This window comes from Brienomyrus brachyistius, chromosome 25 (genome assembly GCF_023856365.1).
Source record: "Brienomyrus brachyistius isolate T26 chromosome 25, BBRACH_0.4, whole genome shotgun sequence".
NCBI classification, from domain to species: Eukaryota; Metazoa; Chordata; class Actinopteri; order Osteoglossiformes; family Mormyridae; genus Brienomyrus; species Brienomyrus brachyistius.
The window spans coordinates 11,919,699-11,942,667 of NC_064557.1; the positions used below are offsets into that span (position 1 = coordinate 11,919,699).

At 48.5% G+C, this 22,969-nt stretch overlaps 2 protein-coding genes across 8 annotated transcripts; one reads left to right on the forward strand and one right to left on the reverse strand.

Moving 5' to 3' along the window:
* Positions 1-426: 426 nt before the first annotated feature.
* micu3a (mitochondrial calcium uptake family, member 3a) lies at positions 427-18,356 on the reverse strand. Of its 6 annotated transcripts, XM_048995859.1 has the most exons (15): positions 18,045-18,355; positions 14,495-14,642; positions 11,563-11,594; positions 11,304-11,382; positions 10,280-10,327; positions 8,373-8,455; positions 8,216-8,284; positions 7,748-7,789; positions 6,884-6,979; positions 5,302-5,396; positions 4,813-4,984; positions 3,795-3,903; positions 3,414-3,571; positions 2,878-2,946; positions 427-2,376 (listed from the first exon to the last, which is right to left on the reverse strand). In XM_048995859.1, exons 1-14 carry the CDS (start codon positions 18,309-18,311, stop codon positions 2,878-2,880), a joined length of 1,467 nt encoding a protein of 488 aa, XP_048851816.1. In that variant the 5' UTR covers positions 18,312-18,355; the 3' UTR covers positions 427-2,376. The 6 variants fall into 6 exon arrangements, with proteins under 6 accessions (XP_048851816.1, XP_048851815.1, XP_048851818.1 ...); XM_048995858.1 differs by lacking the exon at positions 2,878-2,946 and having other exon boundaries at positions 18,045-18,356; XM_048995861.1 differs by lacking the exon at positions 7,748-7,789 and having other exon boundaries at positions 18,045-18,354.
* A 904-nt stretch (positions 18,357-19,260) lies between these two features.
* fgf20a (fibroblast growth factor 20a) lies at positions 19,261-22,489 on the forward strand. Of its 2 annotated transcripts, XM_048995882.1 has the most exons (4): positions 19,261-20,027; positions 20,288-20,858; positions 21,298-21,401; positions 21,594-22,489. In XM_048995882.1, the coding sequence occupies exons 2-4, from the start codon at positions 20,585-20,587 to the stop codon at positions 21,837-21,839; spliced, it is 624 nt and encodes a 207-aa protein (XP_048851839.1). In that variant the 5' UTR covers positions 19,261-20,027; positions 20,288-20,584; the 3' UTR covers positions 21,840-22,489. The 2 variants fall into 2 exon arrangements, with proteins under 2 accessions (XP_048851839.1, XP_048851838.1); XM_048995881.1 differs by having other exon boundaries at positions 19,261-20,858.
* Positions 22,490-22,969: the final 480 nt, after the last annotated feature.

Genomic DNA, 22,969 nt, shown 5'->3' on the forward strand with positions numbered 1-22,969 from the left:
CTTTAATGGATGTAGGCTGTCAGCAGGCCGTAAATCGAACAGTGATAGTATGCAGATTGATTTTGGAAATGTTTTAATAAGTATCATTATGTAAATTAAAATACATTCAGGAAAGAAGAAAACAACATGTATTTATTTACTCTTGAAATAAACACCCATTACCCATACGTCCCATAATCTTTAAATCCACTTACGCTGTTAGCCATAGTGTCGTGGATAATCGGGTTAAGTACTACCGTCCTCTATTGTCAGCCACACATCAACACCAAAACTCTGTTTTAGATTAAGGTGCAGAGGGCGCAACCAATGTCGTCATAAATCTGGTAGTATCCTGCTCAGCATGAATTATCGGAGGACAAACTAGGTTTTACAGCTCAGAATCGCAGCAGGTATATTAGAGAACAAATAAGACAGCGAGACTGCCGATTGGTTTCACGTTGATTTATTCATGCGCTCACACGGATGTGGGGAGAAGCGTTTAATCTCCGGCTCTATACCCCTAGTTGTTGTGTTGTGTAAAGACGCACTCTTGTTGGGATTAAGGGTGGCATGCTGCCCGTCAGGTCAGTATTCAGGGGAAACTAAACATCATGCACGTACCAGGCTGGAACCCAACTTTTTGGACATGCAAGCAGACGCACATGTGTAAATACAAGTTATCTGGTGAACCAGGTGGCGTCAGCCCAGTGGGTCATTTAAGACCCCACACCCCCAGCGGCATTCTCCTTATAGCCGATCTCCTTCCTAGGACATTTTCATGCAGTTTTAAATGGGAGGTCCACCAGACATTGGGTAAAGACGCCAAATCCACTGATAGAATGAAAGCAAAGCAAGAAAAAAAACGTTTCTGTGTTATTTGAAGAGATTATAAATTATAATGTTTTGCCACAAGAAAAGTATTGCCCACCAGCTTGCTCATACAGATAAATACGATTGAAATTTGTATTACAGAAAGTAAGGTACAGTACTTCAGATACGGCTGGGTCATGCGTTTAGGCAGTGAAGAGTACACAGCAAGCGACACTGTAACAGAATACAGAAACATAATATAGCATAAAATATAATAATTATGTTATCATTGTCATTAACATTGTTAGAGGTGACTGGGGTCATCTAGTGTTGATTTTGCCTGTCTTGTTTTAATAAAATATATACTGTACTTAGAATTGGGAATATTCTCTAACATTAAACTCAGGGCAAGCGTTTGATTGGCCAGGCAGTTCATTCCAAAGCAGCCCCCCACACACACACACACACACTTCATAGTGCTGCTGCAGACAGGGGGGACCTGGGGGACTGTTTGGGTCTTCCCCTACCTGTCCTTAAGATTGAGCTTATTGCTTTTGTAAATACTTCAACAATTACATCCAACATTTCTGGATCATTCTGCACCTTAAAAAGGCACTGCAAGCAACAAGTCAAGCAAAATAAAATGCAAGAATAAATATAGATTGAGGATATTCTGTTATAACACACTATGATCATAAGACATGCAGGCAGCAGTTTTAAGGCAAATGTTCAGTGACATGAAAAGTTTCAAATAAATTTACCAAGATTCTGCACCTATTTCAGATTTCAGTCACTATTCCCTGTGATCCCTAAGACGAAATCCAAAGTCGTGTTATTTAAAGAGACTGAATAAATTAAACATAAATTAAACCATATTGCTGTTATCATACTGACAAATAACGCTTCCACACCCCTCCACTAGAGGCAGTATAGATGCCACATAATAAATTGACATCCCTTCAACTACATGATAGATAAATAACTGAACCAAATTCAAAATTCTTTTATAAGGGTGACTGGAACTACCATAATTCTGCTGTGGTATCCCACTGTATCTGCACCCACCTGTTCATTGCAGATTAATATTTTTATGTTTGTTTCACGAAAAAGCTAAGGTTTCCATATTTATCGGTATAAGGACGTGTCAGGAAAGGGGAAAGCTGTAAAATGGCGAGTGTGAGATGTGGCTGGCAGGTTACGCTTAGTGCTCTCTTGTGTAGCAGTGAGATTTCCCAAGTTGGACGGTGCTTATGAATATTTATGAGGGACTGAATCTTTGGTGGATTATAATCACTGCGGTGCACAGAGAGTCGGATTCCTTAAATAGGTGGTAACATCCAGAAATGCCTTCATTCTCAGCTCCCCCAGGATATGCTGTTTCAGGATAATGTTGAGCATTGGCAGAGCTGTGTATGGGGTGGCAGAGGTTAGGAAGCTGGTGCTCTGTGTCCACACCAGCAGATGGCGCCATCCCACCTCACCCCTCCTCCTTCCCCCTCACGCCTTCTCCTTGAACCTTCTCCACAGCTGCCTGAGATGTTTTCCAGTCTGGACGTGGACACAAGTGAAGAAGGACATCCCGCTCACCTGGAGGAGGTCGAGAGACAGGGGTCAGGGGTGGATAGGGACCATCACCACGGAGACGCGTATGCATATAGTGTATACCTCGTTTGACCTTTGACCTGCCCTGAACGTGCAGAGTAATCAGCTGTCAATAATCACGACCATAGTCGTGATGGAGAGTCATTTGTCTATAATTACACACAATCATACAAACAGAGACACTTAAAATGGCCTAAAACGAATATTTTGTATAATATTATACAATTGTGATGAATCTTGACAGTTCATGTTAACTGGCATTGACTCTTTTGGCTAAAATACTTTATAAACCCGAGATAGTTTTACTCCTGGTGGCAGCCGTACAGGAAGCCACATTATAACCATAGGTTTACAGGCTTAGAAATATGTTGGGGGCGTGGCACAGCCAGTAGGTCCTCTGGCCAAAGAGGGGAGGGGGAAGGCCCCGTGTGAGCGCGCGTTTGCAGCCTGCCCACCGGAGGGCGATAAGGCAGGGTGACGACATACTTATCTGTTGGACAGCTCCTTCTTCAAACAGGCTCTGAACGAAGTGAACTTCTCTACAGTTTTGTACTCCTGGTGTTAGAGAGTGGAATTTTGGGGCACAGCAGGGGGGAGGGCAGGGTGGGGGTGGTGGGGGGTGAAGCCGTCAGATGCGGTGAAGCAGGGTGATCAAGCACGGTGCCAGGTTACACAGAGAAAAGACAGGAAGATGTGAAGTTAATATAGTGTGTTAGCATCTGATGGGCTTCCAACAACACTGTTACTCCTGTTAGGCTTCAGACCCAGAGGCCAGTGTGGGTTAGAAACATGTACCATCGTTTTTACAAAATTGCCCTTATAAACCAGAAATGAAATACGGCAGAAAATGTGTAAGCTATGGCAACACCTACATCTACCACTAGATGGCAGAAACACATTCCAGGTGAGGGTTCCCAGGCACTGTTCACTTCCTAATAATTCTAGCTGCACTTCATATTAACCCATGCGGCATCATGGGAAATGGCAAAGGCCTGACAGCAGAGTGGTCTCCTCTGTCTCACCCGAGTCCCCCGGTGGAGCCGATCTTTCATGATGCCGATGAACTCCTTGTAGCTGAGCTGGTCATCGTGGTCCACGTCGAAGATCTTGAAGATGGTGTTCACCAGGTGACGTGACAGCTTCAAGCCGGTCGCCACGTAGACGGCGCGGCCGAACTCATCTGCAGGGGATCACATGGTTCTCACTCTGGCTGTCTGCGTCTCACTGCCCATGTTCAGAAAAAAGGCCCTCTGAGATCTCCCCCTAGATATTTATTGGTATGCTCCTAAACCTGTGCCCCCCCCCCCAGTGATCAGTGGCACAGTCCATGTGACAGATGCTTAGTTCACAGCCCTGTGTCTGTTGTACCCTAAAGTCTCTCTGAATGGCTCAGGGAAGCAAACCTTGTCCGATGGAGCGACTTGCAAAGTTGTACATTTGCATGGCAATGGCGAAGTCCTCCAGGTTGTTGAGGAACTGGAAGAAGGACCTGAACTCCTCGAAAGTGATTCCCTAAATGGCCACAGTAAAACAGCAAATCATTTAACTACCCAAAAAACCGCCCAAATTTAAGTGACGGGACTGATCCCGCTGTACCCGACAGCCACACTGTCCCGGAGCGCGATCGCCGTTAACCCCCCCCCCCCAGCAGGGGTCACTGCTAATTCAGCTGACAAGGCTCTCGCTATTGATAACTCACAGTGATAAATGACACCTCAGCTTCACCTCCCATGGGAGAGAGAGGCAATGAGAAGTCCTGCTGTAGATCCAGGTATAGATTCCAATAGTGACAAATCCGTCCTCTTGTCCCCAGCATGGAAAATCATCAGCAGGGTGACAGCCTTTTAGATTACCAATCCCCCCCCCCCATCATATACAGGGCCCACGGAAACAGTTCGGACTGCAGGGGTTGACTGAGACCCCGAATTAACGATGACGTTCACTGAATGGGCTCTCAGATGGAAACTCAACGGTGCGTGTTGAAGCACATTGGAGTGCGTGACCCATCAAGGCTACATATTCTGTCAGACACAGTGGAGAATGATGCCCGTGGATAGCACACATTGCGGGGAGATGTTCCTCACTGAGATATGCCATCTGGGAATGGAGCCGAGAGGCATGGCGATGCTCAAAAGGCCACGGAAAAAAATAATGTCAGGCTCATTTATCCTGGGAAGGATTAACAGGAACAGTGAACCGGGAGGCAGAACCCGAAAAGCAGACGGGGTGCTGGCAGGCCTGCGCTGGCAGCCCTGCGCTGGCAGGCCTGCGCTGGCCATCCAGCATGCCAGCATTTTCCCAGGCAGCTAAAGGGTTCGCAGGCCGGCAAAATCTGGGTGGTAAAGTCAGGGGTGTGTATGTGTGCACCTGTCCATTTTTTTAATCGCGGTCCAGCCCATGGGGGGAGAGGGGGCTGCATACCTTCTCATCAGGGATGCTTTGTCGGACGTTCTCCAGGTAGCTGCTGATGTTGTCCACGGTGGTGTAGCGCAGCAGAATGCGAGCAAAGTCTTCCTCACTGATGGTGGTCATCCCTTTAGAGTAGGTGAGGAACTCGATCTCCAGCACCTCGGTCTGCAGATTGTCCATGAACCTACATGGGGGGGGGGGGGGTGAGGTGATGGGTGTCATAGTCAAGGAGACGGGCCACTGGCACTGGCACTACCACCAGCACTGGTACTATCACTGGCACTGGCACTATCGCTGGCACTGCCCCCAGTGGCAGCACCACGACCGGCACTGGCGGTGTCTTCTGCTAACCCTCACCAGGAGGCCATGCAGGTCCTTCGGGGAAGCAGCGGGTTCTTGGATGAGCTGCTATCTTACTGGCCTTGGTCACCCAGTTAGAACGATTGCCATGGCCGGCAATCTGACTGAGGAGCATTTATACCACTCATGCGGACGGCTCACCTGTAAAAGTCATCGAATGTCAGCTCCGCCTTCCCCTTCTTCCCAAAGAAGTGCACCAGCAGTGTGGTATCTACCATCATGCCTTCGTCAGCACGCTGTGGGGGGGGGACAAGGGTAAACGCTAGGCTTTCCTGAAGAGCGGAATGGGTCAATCGCAGCGTGCGGCAGCAATGGGTGGCTGGATGCATGCGCACACACAGATAAAGACAGCAGGGGGCGCCACACACACAGCGACAAGCGCATGGACACTAACCTGACATGCAGCGCCGCACATCCAAGGCGAAATATTGCCTGGCAGCAGATTCTGGAATTTTCTATAGAATAACAACAACACCCCCGGGGGACGCGGCGTCGCCGGACCAAGCCTGACTGCAAAACGCTAACCGTTTTTAGGACGTTTTTTTTCAAGCTGTAGTTCATTCATAATTTGCTGTTTGTGCTCCAGCTGTTACGGAATCAGTCAGGTGTTTGAAAACAAGACACAGGCTTGAGGTCCGGCGATTAGTCCCGCCCCCGTTACTCAGAGACTAGGCGGGACGAGCTCTGCAGAGGGACAGGTCGGGAGACACTTTCCCTGTATGGGTTCACATGCCCCCGGCCGTCATGCAGAAAGACGCCGGCCAAACACAGTCCTTTTCCACGGGCTGGATGCAAACAAGCTTCCTGTGATCATGCTGCCTCTATACCTCCAGTCTAAAATCCTACCGGCGCAGGTGGGGTTCAAATAAAAAAAGAGAGATCCCATTGTTCCGGGCGGCATTAGGGAACACGCACTCCACCACACAGGGCCTCAGCGCACTCACAGCTCTCGTCACGCGTGGCTCAGGCACCGCTCACGCCTTTCCCTACCTCGCACACGGAAGGTTCCGGGCAGTGAAAACACACATTTCTGCTCTCATTCCGAGCGCTAACAGCACAGGTGCGCTGACATCGGATTCCTGGAAGCCTCGATGCCTTCGTGGTGATGAAGGCCAAGCCAGTATCATTCACGCCGGCTGTCAGACAGCTTTGATCTTGGAGGCGATTACTAATGTGACGAAAGCCTTTCCTGGGCTGAGTAAGCCTCAGTGTAGCCCGCATTACGCAAGGAGAAGTGAAAGAGAAGCTGTTAACTGTGAGTAATCTCTCCTCAGTCATGCTGGCCCGCTCATTACTTAACGGCATGTTCACGTGAGTCTAGGCATCTGCGTGTTTGATCTGAGCGCCTACGGTCACAACACACAGCGACAGCGAGACAGTCGAGTCACATGGGCAGACAGACAGAAGGGCGGCGATTGGGGGATAGGTAAGATGGACCTTAGGAGACGGGAAACGACGGATTACGGCATGAAAACAAATTAAAAATGATGCTGGTTGAGTAAGACAGGCGTCTGGATGGGGAAAAGAGACAAAGGTAAAATGGGAGGCAGGTAAAAATGAAGGGGTGATGCACCCTTACGAAAGAGTAACAGCTGATAGGCACGTTTCCGGAAGAATCCGGCGCAGGACGCTGTCACAGCTATGAAGGAAGCTTCATGGAAGCGGGTTACTGTCTCGTAAGAGGGGTGAAGGTGATGGGGACAGGGGGTGGGGGGAGGGATACCTCTGCGAGGTCTGAAAACAAGGCCTGACTGGTGCAGTGCCTCAGAACATCCCAGTAGCTCCGGGGGACAAACTCCTGGGGGTCTTTCTGAAGAACCTGCGTGAGGTTCGGAAGCAAACCGGTTAGCGGGCGGGACAGAGCCGACGAGAGGCTGTGCTTCAGACCAACGTAAGCGGCTCACCATCAGTTGTCACGGACCAACAGCAGAGCCCACACAGACAATAGCCCCCTACGCCCCACAGAGATCTGAAAGTCCACACAGCAGAAGGCAGCTGAGGAGAATCCTTCCATGGGGGGGAGGAGGGGCCTGCCCATTCCTGAGCCTGAGCCTCCCCGAGGGCTCCCTGGGAGCCGGCAGTCTGCCTGGCTGAGGGGCACCGACCTCCTCGCCTTGGGGAGGAACCCTGAGGTTGTCGGGATGCGGCTCTGGAGGGGGCGTGGTAACTACGGGCGCAGTGCCATCGCCACAGTGCCATCGGATGCCTGAACCCACCCAACTAAAGTAAAAGGGTGAGATTGCAAGTCACCGGTGATACGAGGAACAACTAAATATGAGAAGAAAAGAAAGTTCTGTGACTCTCCTGTGGGCTGTGGGCAGGGGGGCTGACATTTACGAGTGAGGAGATTTTCCCAGACTCCACTGCTACTGTGGTTGGGATGGGGGGGGGGCTTTAATCCCCGAATATGAGCTACGCAGACAGACCGGCATACAGAAACAGAAAGTCATAGACACAGAGAGACAGACAGACACACATACTACAGGACATACACATACACGCACAGCTCTCCCCATCCCCCCTTATGCCCCCCCCCCCCCCCCACGCCCCACACACACACGGTGCTGACTGGTCAGTAGATACATACGCTGTTCACAGGTGCAACCTGATATCCATACAGTTGCAAAGTCTACACACAAGGGGAGGCAGAGCAGCATGCGGTAAGAGAGGAAGAAGAAGAGAAGACAGGAGGTTAGATCACGTTCATGACAGCGAGCGCGTTTGTGACAGCGAGTAGACGTGTTCATGACGGCGGGCGCATTTGTGACGGGGAGAAGGTGTCAGAAAAACATTGTGTAGACAAGATACCACAATCACAGCATCACCACAGTGAGTTACAGGACATCAAGGGTTGGAATATTTCAGTTATATTGATATACTGCTATTTAAACTCCCTGCATTTCAAGAACAATGTGCAGGGATAACAGCTGTTCTGTCATGCTAGATAATCCCCAACCCATAATGGCAGGTACAGGGTTTCCCTCGAACCCGCAGCGCCTGGCCTTTGCTCCTCTCACGAGGTGACGTCAGGGCCATTGGTCTGCTGCCTCCTTACCAGCTGGGCTGACTTCTCCGCGTCCCCCTTCCTTCCCTTCTCGTTCTTCTTCCGGAATATTTCCTGCAGCTGCAGAGAGGCACAGAGCAAAGGGTTGGCCGAATACCAAGCACCCTGATCATCAGCGCCCCCCCTCTGCCCAGGAGGTCATACCCACCACCAGAAACTCCCGTTTGTCCACCATCTGATTGCCATCTGCGTCGAACATGTTGAACGCGATTTTGAAGCCCGCATGCGGCTCTGGAACGTTCCATAAACATAAAAAGGGAATCAGGAAGGCTGTTTGTCATCAGTGGCAGCAGACATGAGTAAGATGGGATGGTGGAGAATGAGAAGTGGGACAGTAAACAGTGGTTAGAAAGACATCGTCTGGTCCCTGAACTTAGCTTTACACTCTATACTGACACTTCTTAACTATCAAATTCGGTTAAAGTTATGGCGCTTTTCCACTGGCATAAAGCTTGACCCTCATTAGCGTAGCCCTACAACACAACTCTATTAGCTTAGCCCTACAGTGCTGCTCATTAGCTTAGCCCTACAACGCAACTCTATCTGCTTAACCAATCACAGCAGCTCTATTAGCTCAGCGCTACAGCGCCACTATATTAGCTTAGCCCTACAGCGTCTCTCCATTAGCTCAGCCCTACAGCGTCTCTCCATTAGCTCAGCCATACAGCGTCTCTCCATTAGCTCAGCCATACAGTGTCTCTCCATTAGCTCAGCCATACAGCGTCTCTCCATTAGCTCAGCCATACAGCATCTCTCCATTAGCTCAGCCATACAGCGTCTCTCCATTAGCTCAGCCATACAGCGTCTCTCCATTAGCTCAGCCCTACAACGCAACTCTATCTGCTTAAATCATCACCACAGCTCTATTAGCTCAGCCCCAGAGTGCCGTTCTATTAGCTCAACCCTACAGCGTCTCTCCATTAGCTCAGCTGTACAGTGTCTCTCCATTAGCTGAGCTGTACAGCGTCTCTCCATTAGCTCAGCTCTATAGTGTCTCTCCATTAGCTCAGCCCTATAGTGTCTCTCCATTAGCTCAGCCATACAGCGTCTCTCCATTAGCTCAGCCATACAGTGTCTCTCCATTAGCTCAGCCATACAGCGTCTCTCCATTAGCTCAGCCATACAGCATCTCTCCATTAGCTCAGCCATACAGCGTCTCTCCATTAGCTCAGCCATACAGCGTCTCTCCATTAGCTCAGCCCTACAACGCAACTCTATCTGCTTAAATCATCACCACAGCTCTATTAGCTCAGCCCCAGAGTGCCGTTCTATTAGCTCAACCCTACAGCGTCTCTCCATTAGCTCAGCTGTACAGTGTCTCTCCATTAGCTGAGCTGTACAGCGTCTCTCCATTAGCTCAGCTCTATAGTGTCTCTCCATTAGCTCAGCCCTATAGTGTCTCTCCATTAGCTCAGCTGTACAGCGTCTCTCCTTTAGCTTAGCCCTACAACACAACTCTATTAGCTTAGCCCTACAACACAACTCTATTAGCTTAGCCCTACAACGCAACTCTATCTGCTTAACCCATCACCGCAGCTTTATTAGCTCAGCCCTAGAGTGCTGTTCTATTAGCTCAGCCCTACAGCGTCTCTCCATTAGCTCAGCCCTACAGCGTCTCTCCATTAGCTCAGCCCTACAGCGTCTCTCCATTAGCTCAGCCCTACAGCGTCTCTCCATTAGCTCAGCCCTACAGCGTCTCTCCATTAGCTCAGCCCTACAGCGTCTCTCCATTAGCTCAGCTGTACAACGTCTCTCCTTTAGCTTAGCCCTACTGCACCACTTTATTAGCTTAGCCCTACAGTGTCTCTCCAGTAGCTTAGCCCTACAACGCTGATACATTAGCGTAGCCCTAAAGTATCTCTCCATTAGCTTAGCCCTACAGCGTCTCTCAATTAGCTCAGCCCTACAGTGTCTCTCCATTAACTTAGCCCTACAACGCTGCTACATTAGCTTAGCCCTCTTGACCCCCTCTGTGGTTACCTCTTGGAGCCCATGAGGTCACAAAGGAAAACTCTGTTAAGGCCCCCCCCCCAAACTAATACTAAACATACTTACTGGTCAGAATGCAGAGCAGGAAGAGGTACTCTGTGTAGGCGATGATACCTACAAAAGGAACACACAGCGTTTATATGGGTCCCCTATTGCACCAGCCCCCACTCCTAAAAAGTTTACATTAATGGCGACCCATCTACTGCTCCCAGTGAGAGTAGGACTCCACCCCCCCCCCCCCCCCCCCCCCACCCCCCAATCGCCAGTGGCCGCAAACCCAAACACTCTGAGGTCCAGCTGGGTGGATCCACTCAGGGTGTTTATAAAAATTCTCCTGACCCCCTGCGGAGGTACTTAATTTTCTAAACTGCTTTGTACATTTATGAGTCCTGTTACGATTTTTTATATGCGGTGATTCACCATTTAATGCCCTGATTAACGGCAAAAATGCCCACATCTTTCAGCTAGAAAGAGAGGTCTGGATAAAGGAGATGTGTGTCTGGGTGAGCTTTCCATGTAGGAGTGAACCCCACAGCGAAGGCACTGGGGGACACTCAGTATGAGGGCTGAATCCTTCCTGTACCAAAGGGATTTCCGGTTCCTGAACATTCCTCCCACTTACAAAGAAACACAAAAAGCATTTACTGTTATCAGATTTACATCCCCAGTATAAGGTACACCGATACTGTTTATATGAGTACTATTTTGTGTAAATATATCTTGCAATATAATCATTCTAATTACTGGCATTCTGTTTCCTCCTAAATCTCTATCAACCGATGAATCAATCAAATGAAGTCTCATGTGGTACATTTTTTTTAAAAGCTGCTTTTTTGAAAAGGTGCTCTGGAGATAAGTAACGATGTCATTAATCTGTGGGAATTAAGTATCCAGCAGAATAGTGTCACTGATCTGAGGACAGGAGGGTGCTGGTACAGAACAACAATGTTCAACCACGGGAAGGCGGGAAGCTTGACTCCCATTGGCCTGTAAATATAATCAGCTTCATCTCTGAGCTCAGGCTCTAAGCAGACATGGGACTCATGGGGATATGTGACAGGAACACCTAGGAACTCAAAAAAATCCTCACCCCGTTCACGGAGGTTCCGGAAAAGTTTCGATGTCCCCTTCCAGACGGGAGGCGTCTCAGACAGGATCTTCTCCAGCTCCTTTGGGGAACGTGAAGCAGAGTGAATGAGAGTGCAAAAAAAACCCCAGAAAGACAAACAAACCACAGTAACTCCCCTCCGTTATCAGAGAGAGGAAGTGAGCTCATCTGATGCTCAAGTCATGTATGACTGGGCTTTTTGCCAGGAGAGTAAGTGCAAGGAATGTCAGTGTGACCAGACCTGCTTGGTGAGGGACCTCCATGGCTTCCTGCCTGAAAATAAGAACAGAAACAGCGACCGTGAGCACCTAGGGTTATGCTTGCATTTGCTATTTCTGAGACCTGCTATGAATGAAGAAAGATGAATTAGCAAGAATCACTATCCATTCACATTAGCGCCCTCATCCTGGGGCCCGGCTCAAATGGAGCAGGCTGGGCCCGTAAATTACATGGAAGTTTAAATGTGAAACACACATAAGGATGATTAAATCATCAACGCGCCACAGGAATGACTCCTGAATGTGACTATGGAGGTGCTGTGCTGTTCTACCACCTTCCGGGACCTAGCGGATGGCATGGAAATATGAGACTCGCTTTCCCTGCAGACACATCACACACACATCACTACAAGGAGAGAGACACCGTGACAGATACGGGGACAGACACATAGACTAACAAGGAGAGAGACACTGTGACAGATACGGGGACAGACACATAGACTGACAAGGAGAGAGACACCGTGACAGATACGGGGACAGACACATAGACTGACAAGGAGAGAGACACCGTGACAGATACGGGGACAGACACATAGACTGACAAGGAGAGAGACACCGTGACAGATACGGGGACAGACACATAGACTAACAAGGAGATAGACACCGTGACAGATACGGGGACAGACACATAGACTGACAAGGAGAGAGACACCGTGACAGATATGGGGACAGACACATAGACTGACAAGGAGAGAGACACCGTGACAGATACGGGGACAGACACATAGACTAACAAAGAGATAGACACCGTGACAGATACGGGGACAGACACATAGACTGACAATTAGAGAGACACCGTGACAGATACTGGGACAGACACATAGACTGACAAGGAGAGAGACACCGTGACAGATACGGGGACAGACACATAGACTAAAAAGGAGATAGACACCATGACAGATACGGGGACAGACACATAGACTGACAATTAGAGAGACACCGTGACAGATACGGGGACAGACACATAGACTGACAATTAGAGAGACACCGTGACAGATACAGGGACAGACACATAGACTGACAATTAGAGAGACACCGTGACAGATACTGGGACAGACACATAGACTGACAAGGAGATAGACACCATGACAGATACGGGGACAGACACATAGACTGACAATTAGAGAGACACCGTGACAGATACTGGGACAGACACATAGACTGACAAGGAGAGAGACACCGTGACAGATACGGGGACAGACACATAGACTAACAAGGAGAGAGACACCGTGACAGATACAGGGACAGACACATAGACTGACAATTAGAGAGAAACCGTGACAGATACTGGGACAGACACATAGACTGACAAGGAGAGAGACACCGTGACAGATACGGGGACAGACACATAGACTAACAAGGAGAGAGACACCGTGACAGATACGGGGACAGACACATAGACTGACAAGGAGAGAGACACCGTGACAGATACGGGGACAGACACATAGACTAACAAGGAGAGAGACACCGTGACAGATACGGGGACAGACACATAGACTGACAAGGAGAGAGACACCGTAACAGATACAGGGACAGACACATAGACTAACAAGGAGAGAGACACCGTGACAGATACGGGGACAGACACAAGGACATGTGAGTCTGTCACCATCCGCCAGCATCTGCACACTGCTTGGGTACATGTCTGCTACATATCACAGGAGTCAGCTACAGATAACTGCTTGCTGATGATTTCAGAGAAGAATGCAGTCTATCCTGCATCTATCCTGATCCCCCCGCACAACAATACAGAACCTGATCACCCACCCAAACAGCAGAAATGGGGGCTTAATATGTAAGATATACAAGATCCATTGGTGCCATTCAGGACGAATGAAGCAGAGCTGTTCCCTCCAGCACAGTGAGCTATCCCATAATGCACGCCGCCCGGACGTCATCGGCATTCCCGGGCAGGTGGCCAGAAAGTGACATAAACACCATCATAAATAGTGAAGTGAAAAAGTCTGCAGTATGAGCCGCCTGTTCATCCCTAACGAAGGACCACCTGCAGCCCACGGACATTTACCAGCCGTCTAAGCACTGCGCTCATTAGCCCGTACTTACAGTGCCTGCCTCACAAGGGGGGGGAGAGTCTGCAAGGGCAAAAATCAAGACCACCCCTTCCCAGCGACGTGGAGAGGGAACCCTCACTGTTTCTCACGGCCTCCTGCGATCGGCACACATGATTAAGGAACCTAAAAATCTCCCAGATCCCTTCTGTTCCAAGCAAAAAATCTGATCAGTTTCCAAGACTGTTCCCATTATTACGACCTTACTGGCCACACGGAGCTCATATCTCATAACTCTGAAACTGTCCCCAAAATTCTACCCGATCAGTCACTTGTGGGCCTTCGGTAACATGTTCACCAATCCAGCAGGACTGTCTGTCCACCAGCAGAAGCCACACAGGCGATTCAGCCCTCAGAGTCACTTAGATCGCTTAGGAAAAGCATGCAAATCATGCAAATAGGCCTGGACTCTGAGGCATGAAGAAAACATTTTGCATCTTTAATGACAAATCAACATTGCAGCAGCCTGCAGGCCACTCCGGCATGAAGACAGAGCGCAAGCTCACAAAATAAGTCAAATAGAAATGTATGAAAATTATATAAAGACAAAAAATATGTAAAGTGCAGGTTGCAGTTATAACATATGTTAATTAGTAGTGTTAATGATCCCAATAGCTGGGGGTAACATGTCTTCTCTGAATAGCTGCTGCCCGGCGGCGTGGAAAACAGAATTGTGAGCTTGCTGCGGTATTAAAGTACAAGGGAGAAGCTCACCACAGCACACGCTGGGCGTGCTAAAGGCAGTTCAGCACTGAGAAACATGCCAGGAACTCTAGCGGCACAGACAGTGCCCAGCGGATCAAAGCGCCCTGCTTCTGATGCTCACTCTTGGGCTCGCTCATGGTGACGGACTCGATGAAGTTCTGCGGGGTCATGTACAGCTGTCCCTCGTACTCCACGGAGCTGAACAAGCGGAACCGCTGCTCGTGGGAGGACATGTACACGTCTGTGTCGTCCAGCTCGATCGTTCCGGCCTGGGGAGAAACAATAGGGTTTTCCGGCGTTAACCTCCGAGCCGGTGATGGGAAAACAGAGCCAACTGACTCACAAGCTCTGTGCCTGATGCGAGAGGAAACCGACCAATGGGAAGACGGGGAAGAACGTGATTGACAGTTCATTATGGTCCCACCTCCTCACCATTTCACCCATCATTACACAAAGCTTCCATTCGAATGTAAACATTTTTAAAGCATAAAAAGGCAATAATTGTTTTTTATGTGCTTAGAAGGTGCGTTATTAACAACTTAAAGGCGAGGTGCACAGCACTGTCATTATCCCTATCTGTTCAACCAACAAAATTATCTGTGTCTGTATCTGTGTTGTGGGTGGCATGGTGGTGCAGTGGTTAGCACTGTTGCCTCACACCTCTGGGACCCGGGTTCGAGTCTCCGCCTGGGTCACATGTGTGTGGAGTTTGCATGTTCTCCCCATGTCGTCGTGGGGTTTCCTCTGGTTTCCCCCCACAGTCCAAAAACATGCTGAGGTTGACAAAGATGTACAGAAAACTATCTTCCAGCTGAAGGGGAAAAGCCTAAATTCCAATGCATTTCACATTTATTAATGTTAAGGTTACTGCTGTTCGCCATGGAAACATTAATTACTGTTGTAAAATGTCTTTTTTTTTCAATATTTCGCTTGTTTTTTTTTAATGGAAGGAATTAACACGTATGCTAAAAACAAGGAACGATGTATTATATAGGTTTAGGGGTCTGAAATAAATCTGCTCGCGACACTGACACCCCCATCCATGAGAGTGATCACCGGGAAGGTTAGCTCTCAGTCCGCGGGCTGTTGGGTGCTAGTTTGGTGGGTAGACTGCAGAATATAGCGATCTGTTCTAAAATAATTTGTAGAAAATGAAATTACTAGCTAGTGAAAAAAAGCTGTTTCAAGCAGAATGGATTTTTATAGCTTGTGGTAAACCATAAACGATCATACAAATCGATTTGAAGACTGTAAGTCATCGAGCTGACATCTTTGGATGGAGTGAGCAGGGGCCAAGGGTCCTGGGGGGGCTGCACCATACCTCATGCTGGGCACCCCCCGGTCCCAAACAGATACACTCACTCAGACATTCCCTTGCCTCATCTGTGGCCCAAAGCAACCATTCAGCAATTCACCAAGTGGCCTACAGGTGGCGCAGCAGTCAAAGCGGAATAATTCTGACCTAAATATCACAGGTCTATCCCTCATGACAAGAGTAGACCGAAAAAGCTTCAGCAATCTTCAGGCTGGCCACATTTACTACAACGTGACATTACGAGCAGGCAAAGGTGGAAAATGAGATGAAGTGTTTCCCAGAGTTTTACGGGAGTTCTGTGGCAAGCGGTCAGCTAGGCCACGCCCCTCTGCTCCTGCGGGCATCCGCATGTGGGCTACTCAGCTCAATCATGCTCAGGTGTGGCCAATTAATGAGGATCTAATAGGGCTGCGAGGGGGGTGCGGCGGCAGAGGGACGGTACCTCACTGAAGCCGCACCTGTTTTCGTTAAGGCGTCTAAGGGGGGAGCTTTCTGGTTCGGCTCGTCTAAAATGATGAACAAGATGTGCAAGCTTGCAGCTTGAAGTTGTAAACTACGGTTTGGCCACACAGAATCTCTCTGGGGAGGGTATGCATCACACCCACCACAGTCTTAAACGACCCCTTTAAAAAAAGGTGCAAAATAGCACCGCAAAAATATGCAACAATAAAGGAGCAAGAACTTTAAGAAAAGACCCGATTTAGTGACAGCTTTAAGAAAACTCAAAACCGCCCTATATTCCTTCTAGAACATTACCCTGATAACATCGCTGAGTAACGCGTGATCGTGCAGCGCACTATCGCTTTAAATACCAGCGACTATTTGTTCATTTTCGAACGTTGCTCCGCTTCGCCCAGTCTATAAATAACCCGTCCCCTGTACTTCAAACACGACGTGCCGACATCGTGGAGGAGTACACCGGATTTTCTGGGTTTATTTACAGATGGTCGTAAAAAAAAGAGGTCAGCCAGCTGAAAATATGTGTAACACTGAGGAATTTCGAAACTCTTTAAATGTTTTAAGAAAAAAAAACTGGGAAGTTAAATGATAAGTGTTGTGCCATTATTGTGCTAAATCAAGGCACGTGAAATTGCAGCTAAAAAGAAAACCACTGAGGTTAAATGTTAAGCGTCACCTCCTGTATTACGTACAAGTATGTCGGTGGATAGGCCTATTCCTGAAATCGTTCTGAAAACATAACCAAGCACAACCACACCCCACGTCCGTGGCTGACGGTCAAAGCTCCCTCTATGCTCTCTTTTGGGCGGCCAGCTCGCACTGCATGACACTGCCTTTTCCATTAACATCACTACCACGTGATCTGAAAAAACACTATATGAATATAATTGCTATATAGGCTACACGTCAAATCTGGATTCAATCCAGAACAGTAGTGTCTGAAGTAGAACATAAAAACAAACTCCAGACAATACGAAGTTGCTCCTTTAGATTTATGTCGCTGCTAATGAGCCTATGGACTCCCGCCTGAGGAGAAGGCGGGGCGGATATCAACATTTTCCAGCGTCAGACCCAGAAAACAGGCGGAGTACTCTAACTGTGTAATACGCCATTTAGACACGATATCGGCTTTATTTGACGCTTATAATTAAACGCAAAATCCTCGAAAAGATCCTGAACGTGTGACAGGAGAGCATCTGTCGACGTGGAATGAATGAAAGGCTCCGCAGCGGCGGATTTCCCGAAGCTGTGAGGCTTCAGGCATCTGACTCGTTTTACGAGCAACGGGCTCGGCGCTTTGCGCTTCTGGCCGGACCGGAAACAGAGACGCGAACGCCACTGAGTTTCTGCCCGCCGCTTTCGTGGCAATAAAAGCAGACCAAGTGTCGGAGCGCTCATATATTCAAAGATCTTTATTTTGTATAAAAAGTGAAGAATGCATACGTTCACTTCTGTGCATCTGATCGGAAAAGGTGTGTCCCGATAGAGCGGGATGCAGGGGACTGCTTCAGCACCTGTCCGCCGCGGAGAGCGCCTGTCATTGGGACGGTACAGATACGGGAGGATAATAGAAGGCGGGCACCGTGTTTCCCGGGGACCAGTATAACGCTTCATAAAACACCATATTAATAAATCAACTAAAAGTCGCAGAACTTGGTGCTTCAGTTGCATACACCCCTTACAGATATTCCAGATATTCAGCTATAAAGCAACAATTGAAACAGACAATCGTTTCCATGGTACCCAGAAACAAAACAAAATATTTGTGGTATCCAAACGCTTCCGGAAATGTTACAATGTGTTTTATGATTAAAGGTTATAAATTTCGCGGCAAAAAACAATAATAATAATAATAATAATAATAATAAAATTGAGTAAAACGCGGCGTTCGCGTTACCTTCTCTTTGGCGACCACCGCGGGGAGAGAAGGCAGCAGGGCTCGGCCGGCCATGCCATACATCAGCCTCGATCGACGCCGCTGTTCATGCATCTGCTCGCAGCAGTAATACGCCAAGGCGCCCCCGGCAGCCAGGCATATCCCGGCCACGACGCGCCTCCGGCTGCTGGCCGCGAAGCGATCGCCGGGCCTCGTGGAAACGAAGCGAAGGTGCGGGGAACCGCTCACTGCCCACAGCAGCCTGCGCAGCGCAGCCATGGTTGTCATCGCCGTTTATGGCTGTGCACAGGCTCCTTGTCCCCGCACATCGCGAGACATGGGGTTTTCCCTGCCGCATGTGAACCAATGGTGATGAACGGTGTCATGGTTTGGGACTGACCGCGCTGCGTGTTTTTAAATTTCAAAGCAATCACTACCACCCGCTTAATACGACTTTATAAATTGCATATGGTTAACCCGCTCTTAGTGTTTCTCAGCCGCAATGACACCTAAAAAAAAAAAAAACGAAAAAGTCGTCGCAGAGGTTTGCAAATTATTAAGCGGCTGTGTGTCGCTGCTTTGCACATCTTTCTCTTTGGTTAATCGTTGTTCAGTCTGTGAGAGGAAAATAGGATTTTTTTTTATTTGGCATGGTGTTCTTGAGAAACCGCCTTCTTGAAATTGCTTAATCATAAACCACTTCGAACCAAGCCGTATAATCATTTCAACGTCCCCTAAAGGTTGGTGCGTTGACAAAACAAGCCATCGGGTTTAGATCGATGGTTTTTAATTAGTTGGGTTACGCTGCCTCAGCCTTTCCTCCGGCGACGGGTCAGTCAAGGGACCGGTAGGCTGGTGTCCGAGGGCCACGGCGGAAAAGCTTCTTCGTTCATGACCCTTTTGTTAAAAGAAAAGATGTTATGTTAATGTTCAGAAGAATCCAAAGAACAAAAAATGTGCACAAATTAACGATACATCAGAGCACTTTCATCACAGAACTTGGCATCTAATTGACGCCTTCATTGTCGAACATCAATCTTCATATGGATTAATGGCCAAATTGATCTTGTTTTAAAGCATTTTGGGAAATCATAAATACTAATGAGCCCAGGGGTAGCGGGGAGGGAGGGAGGGCCACAGTCCGCAGAGACCGTCCGTTTGATGAATTACCAGGGCAAGGATGTGGTACTTTGGGTTATTTGCTGTTAGTCGATCGCCTTCAGAGGCACCGGTTGCTCGTCTGCTTTGATAAAATCAATGGTCCCAGAAACGCCGCTCTTTCTCCGTTCACGAGGAGGTCCCGGTGCTGCGGTTTCCAGTCACCGACTATGAAAATCTATTCTTTGCTTTGACTATATGTAACTTGGCGGATTTACGGGAAACGGCGGCTCTGAGCGCCCAAGCCGGAGGTCCGTCTCCTTTGTGCAGGTAATAAGTCATCTTGCCTTGAGCAGGCATAGCTGGTATTGGCCCGAGTTTCTCTACTTTGATCGCGGGCTCTTTGATTTTTACACCACAATTAAGAACATGATGTTCAAAGCAACGAGGGATCAGGGCGCGTTTGACGTTGAAGTGACAGCGTTTGCACAGATGTGGTGTGATACGTTTATGATGGTTGTTTTTGAGTGTACCACATAACAGCGTTATGACAGAAAAGCGTCACACGAATCACACCTGCTTATGAAGTTAGGCTAAAAGGGGAAATTTCTGTTATTGTCCATAGTTTGATCCGGCATATTGATGCTGTTGGACTGTTGTATTGAGGCACGTTTTCTGTATTATACCTTATGTAGATATTAAGAATGTGCATTGCTGGGTACTGGCTTGTGCAGCGATTTGGCTTCTTGATTAGGTATTATTGTAGGATTTTCCTTCACATGGTGGTAGTGCGTTTCGTCTTCTCCCGTCAAGGTTTACTGCACCAAAGTGCAGTGTCAGCGACTAAGACGAGCAGTTTGGAATCGGATCTGATGGTGGCAGTTTCAGACATACCCGTCCTCTGAGGTATGTCCGCGTACCGCAGCGCCGCCCCCCGGCTCCTCTCGCCTCTTCCACCTGCCGCACGTACGAGAGGCTCTCAGCCAGTAGCACGGTCCACGCGGGCTGCAGCAACCTGTCCCCAACAAGTTCCCTAACCAGCACCGCAACGGGGTACCGAAACCCCGACCCTTAACATCCATGTTCTGGAAACTCTTTGACTTTTATACGTGTATCGGCTGCTTCGCTTTCGCTAATCCACCTATGCGATGGACTGTGTGATCCAGGTGAAAAATTAACATCAAAGCCGCGAGCGCATCAAGGATCAAGGAGTACGGTTTCAAAAGGGGAATCTATAAAGAGAGTCATTAGCATATGTCAAGAGCATATTTACATATGCGATGTATATAAACGGGAGCAGAATCTGAGCTGTGCATCTCACTGGCCGGGACATCCCGCGGGACTGCAGCAGGGGGATACCGGCTCCACGGAGAGTTGGCATGCGCTAGGAAGCGGCTCTCATCCGTCACGACGCCTTTTGACGACCTCCGAGACTTCACTTGCTGCAACTTTCCCCGTTTGCCATGGCTGCCGTAGCCGAAGTGGGGAGCTTCTTCCCCGGCCTAGATGGCTTCGCCCAGGGGTCCCATTTCGCGATGACGCCGGCCACGGGAAGCGCGTCCCTGTTAAGCCATCAGCTGGTCCCGGCGGAGAGGCTGTCCAGGAGTGCCCCCGCAGACCTCATGCACCTGAAAGGCATCCTCCGGCGGAGGCAGCTCTACTGCAGAACTGGTTTTCATCTGGAAATTCTTCCCGATGGTACCGTGCAGGGGACGAGAAAAGACCACAGCCGATTCGGTGAGCACACGGATTAGATCTAGGCTATAACTGGTGTTTTTTTATGACTTAATTATTTACGTATCAGTGCTGGTATTCGTTATTTCGTTATTTGCATTGGTCGGTGGTACACAATGTGAGCCCGAAGTTGAACTAACTACTGTTACCCCACACGAAATACATATCGTGCTGTATTTACGCCGGCTTTTAGAGTTTTAAAAAATAAGATCCCGAAAATAACACGGTGAACAACGACAGATATTATGAAAAAGTTTTAATACGGTGCGCGCAACAGCCGGCTGTGTGGCTCTAATCCGCAAAGCTTTAAGCAATAACATAAAAGCTTGAACTAAAATTTTTTACTTGACCCCATATTTCTCATCTGTTTCTCATTTGATTTGTTCGTTAGTTCTGTTTAATATAATGCGCAGTTGATGCAATAGTGTGCGTTTGCCGACAGGTATCCTGGAGTTCATCAGTCTGGCCGTGGGCATGGTGAGCATGCGCGGGGTGGACAGCGGCTTATACTTGGCCATGAACGAGCGGGGAGACCTCTACGGATCCGTAAGTAAAGTAAACATGGAATACACTCAGCACGTCATTAATAATTTCAGGAATTTCTGAGAAGTTCTGATAGCATCCACAGAAAATGACATATTTTAGGTTACAAATTGGTGATCATTGTGGAATCAATAGGTGGCGCCAAATTGCCCGTCTGTGTAACGCGTGTAATTTTGGTTTTTTTTTTCTTTGCAGGAAAAACTTACCGCTGAGTGTGTCTTCAGGGAGCAGTTTGAGGAGAACTGGTACAACACGTACTCCTCCAATATCTACAAACATGGAGACAAGGGTCCTCACTACTTTGTGGCTTTGAACAAAGACGGTACGTCGCGGGACGGCGCCAGATCCAGACGGCACCAGCGCTTCACACACTTTCTGCCGCGGCCTGTGGACCCAGATCGGGTGCCACAGTTGTACAGTGAGGTTCTGGGTCCTGGTTGAAGTATCGCCAGCAGCACTGGAATTCTTGAGACTCTTCTGGAACATTCCTTCATTTTTGTAGATCATCTGATGGCAGTAGCGGGCAGTGATAGGGGTAATGCGTGGGACATTCTGACCTTCGTTCCATGTTGGCTGGTGACACATGAATGCTGCGGATCCCCCTTAAGGCCAGGATTCACTCACATGGGAAGAGGAGGAAGAGAAGGACCCATGGACTCTGTCCTCATTCCCTTCCTTTAGCCCAGGAAAGTGGAGTGGAGTTTTTCACGGAGAAATTCGACTGAAGGGTCTGCCGTGAGGGATGGAGCAAAGGACTCTGGGAAATCTCCCTGAGAGAGCACATTGCAGCTGGTACCATTTCAAATGACTTTATTTATGCATTTTTTGACATATATTTATTTTAGATCATTATTTATTTGAGAATATATTTTTCACTGGTAAATATTCTATATAAAAAGTAGGTCAGTTTTGTGACACCGTCTCCATGGGTGTCAGAGAAATGGAGAATTTGTTTGGTCTTGCTGAAGGCACTATTTTCTAAATGATTCCTTGCAATTCGAACTGTGTTACTGTGCCACCTCCACTGTGTGAGGACCAGCCTGGCCCGCTGCTTTCTAGATGTTGTGAGAAGTGCAGGACACTGACTGTGGAATAAAACCATTTCAGCAAAACAAAAAGTAAACCTGTCATCTCTTTGTATTTCAGCCGTCCAGTATGTCTCTGTGAAGTGCGTATGTGACCCTTGTGTGATGCGTGTGACCCTAACATGTGTGTGATTCTAGCACACTGTGTATGACCCCAGAATGCTGTGCATAACCCTTGCACGCTACCTTCTCTTCCTAGCGTGCTGTGCATGATCCTATAATGCTGTGCGTGTCCCTAGCGCGCTGTGCGTGATCCTATAATGCTGTGCGTGTCCCTAGCGCGCTGTGCGTGACCCCACCATGCTCTGCATGACCCTAGCACGCTGTAGGTGACCCCTGTATGCCGTGCATGACTCCAGTATGCTGTGTGTAACCCTAGCATGCTGTGTGTGACCCTAATGCAGTGTGTGTAACCCCAGAATGCTGTGCGTGACCCCAGCGTGCTGTGGCTGTTTGCTAAAATGAAACTATTTTTATTTTTATTTA

Excerpts from the sequence above, each read along its gene's own strand:
- micu3a (XM_048995858.1), bottom strand. The coding sequence starts at position 18,311 with ATGACAACCATGGCTGCGCTGCGCAGGCTGCTGTGGGCAGTGAGCGGT. Across the intron at positions 3,572-3,794 it reads AAGTCGCTCCATCGGACAAG|ATGAGTTCGGCCGCGCCGTC; the intron begins GTTTGCTTCCCT and ends GATCCCCTGCAG. Across the intron at positions 2,377-3,413 it reads GGCTCCACCGGGGGACTCGG|GTGAGCGGGATGTCCTTCTT; the intron begins GTGAGACAGAGG and ends GACCTCCTCCAG.
- fgf20a (XM_048995881.1), top strand. The coding sequence starts at position 20,585 with ATGGCTGCCGTAGCCGAAGTGGGGAGCTTCTTCCCCGGCCTAGATGGC. Across the intron at positions 20,859-21,297 it reads AAAAGACCACAGCCGATTCG|GTATCCTGGAGTTCATCAGT; the intron begins GTGAGCACACGG and ends GTTTGCCGACAG. Across the intron at positions 21,402-21,593 it reads GGGGAGACCTCTACGGATCC|GAAAAACTTACCGCTGAGTG; the intron begins GTAAGTAAAGTA and ends TTTTCTTTGCAG.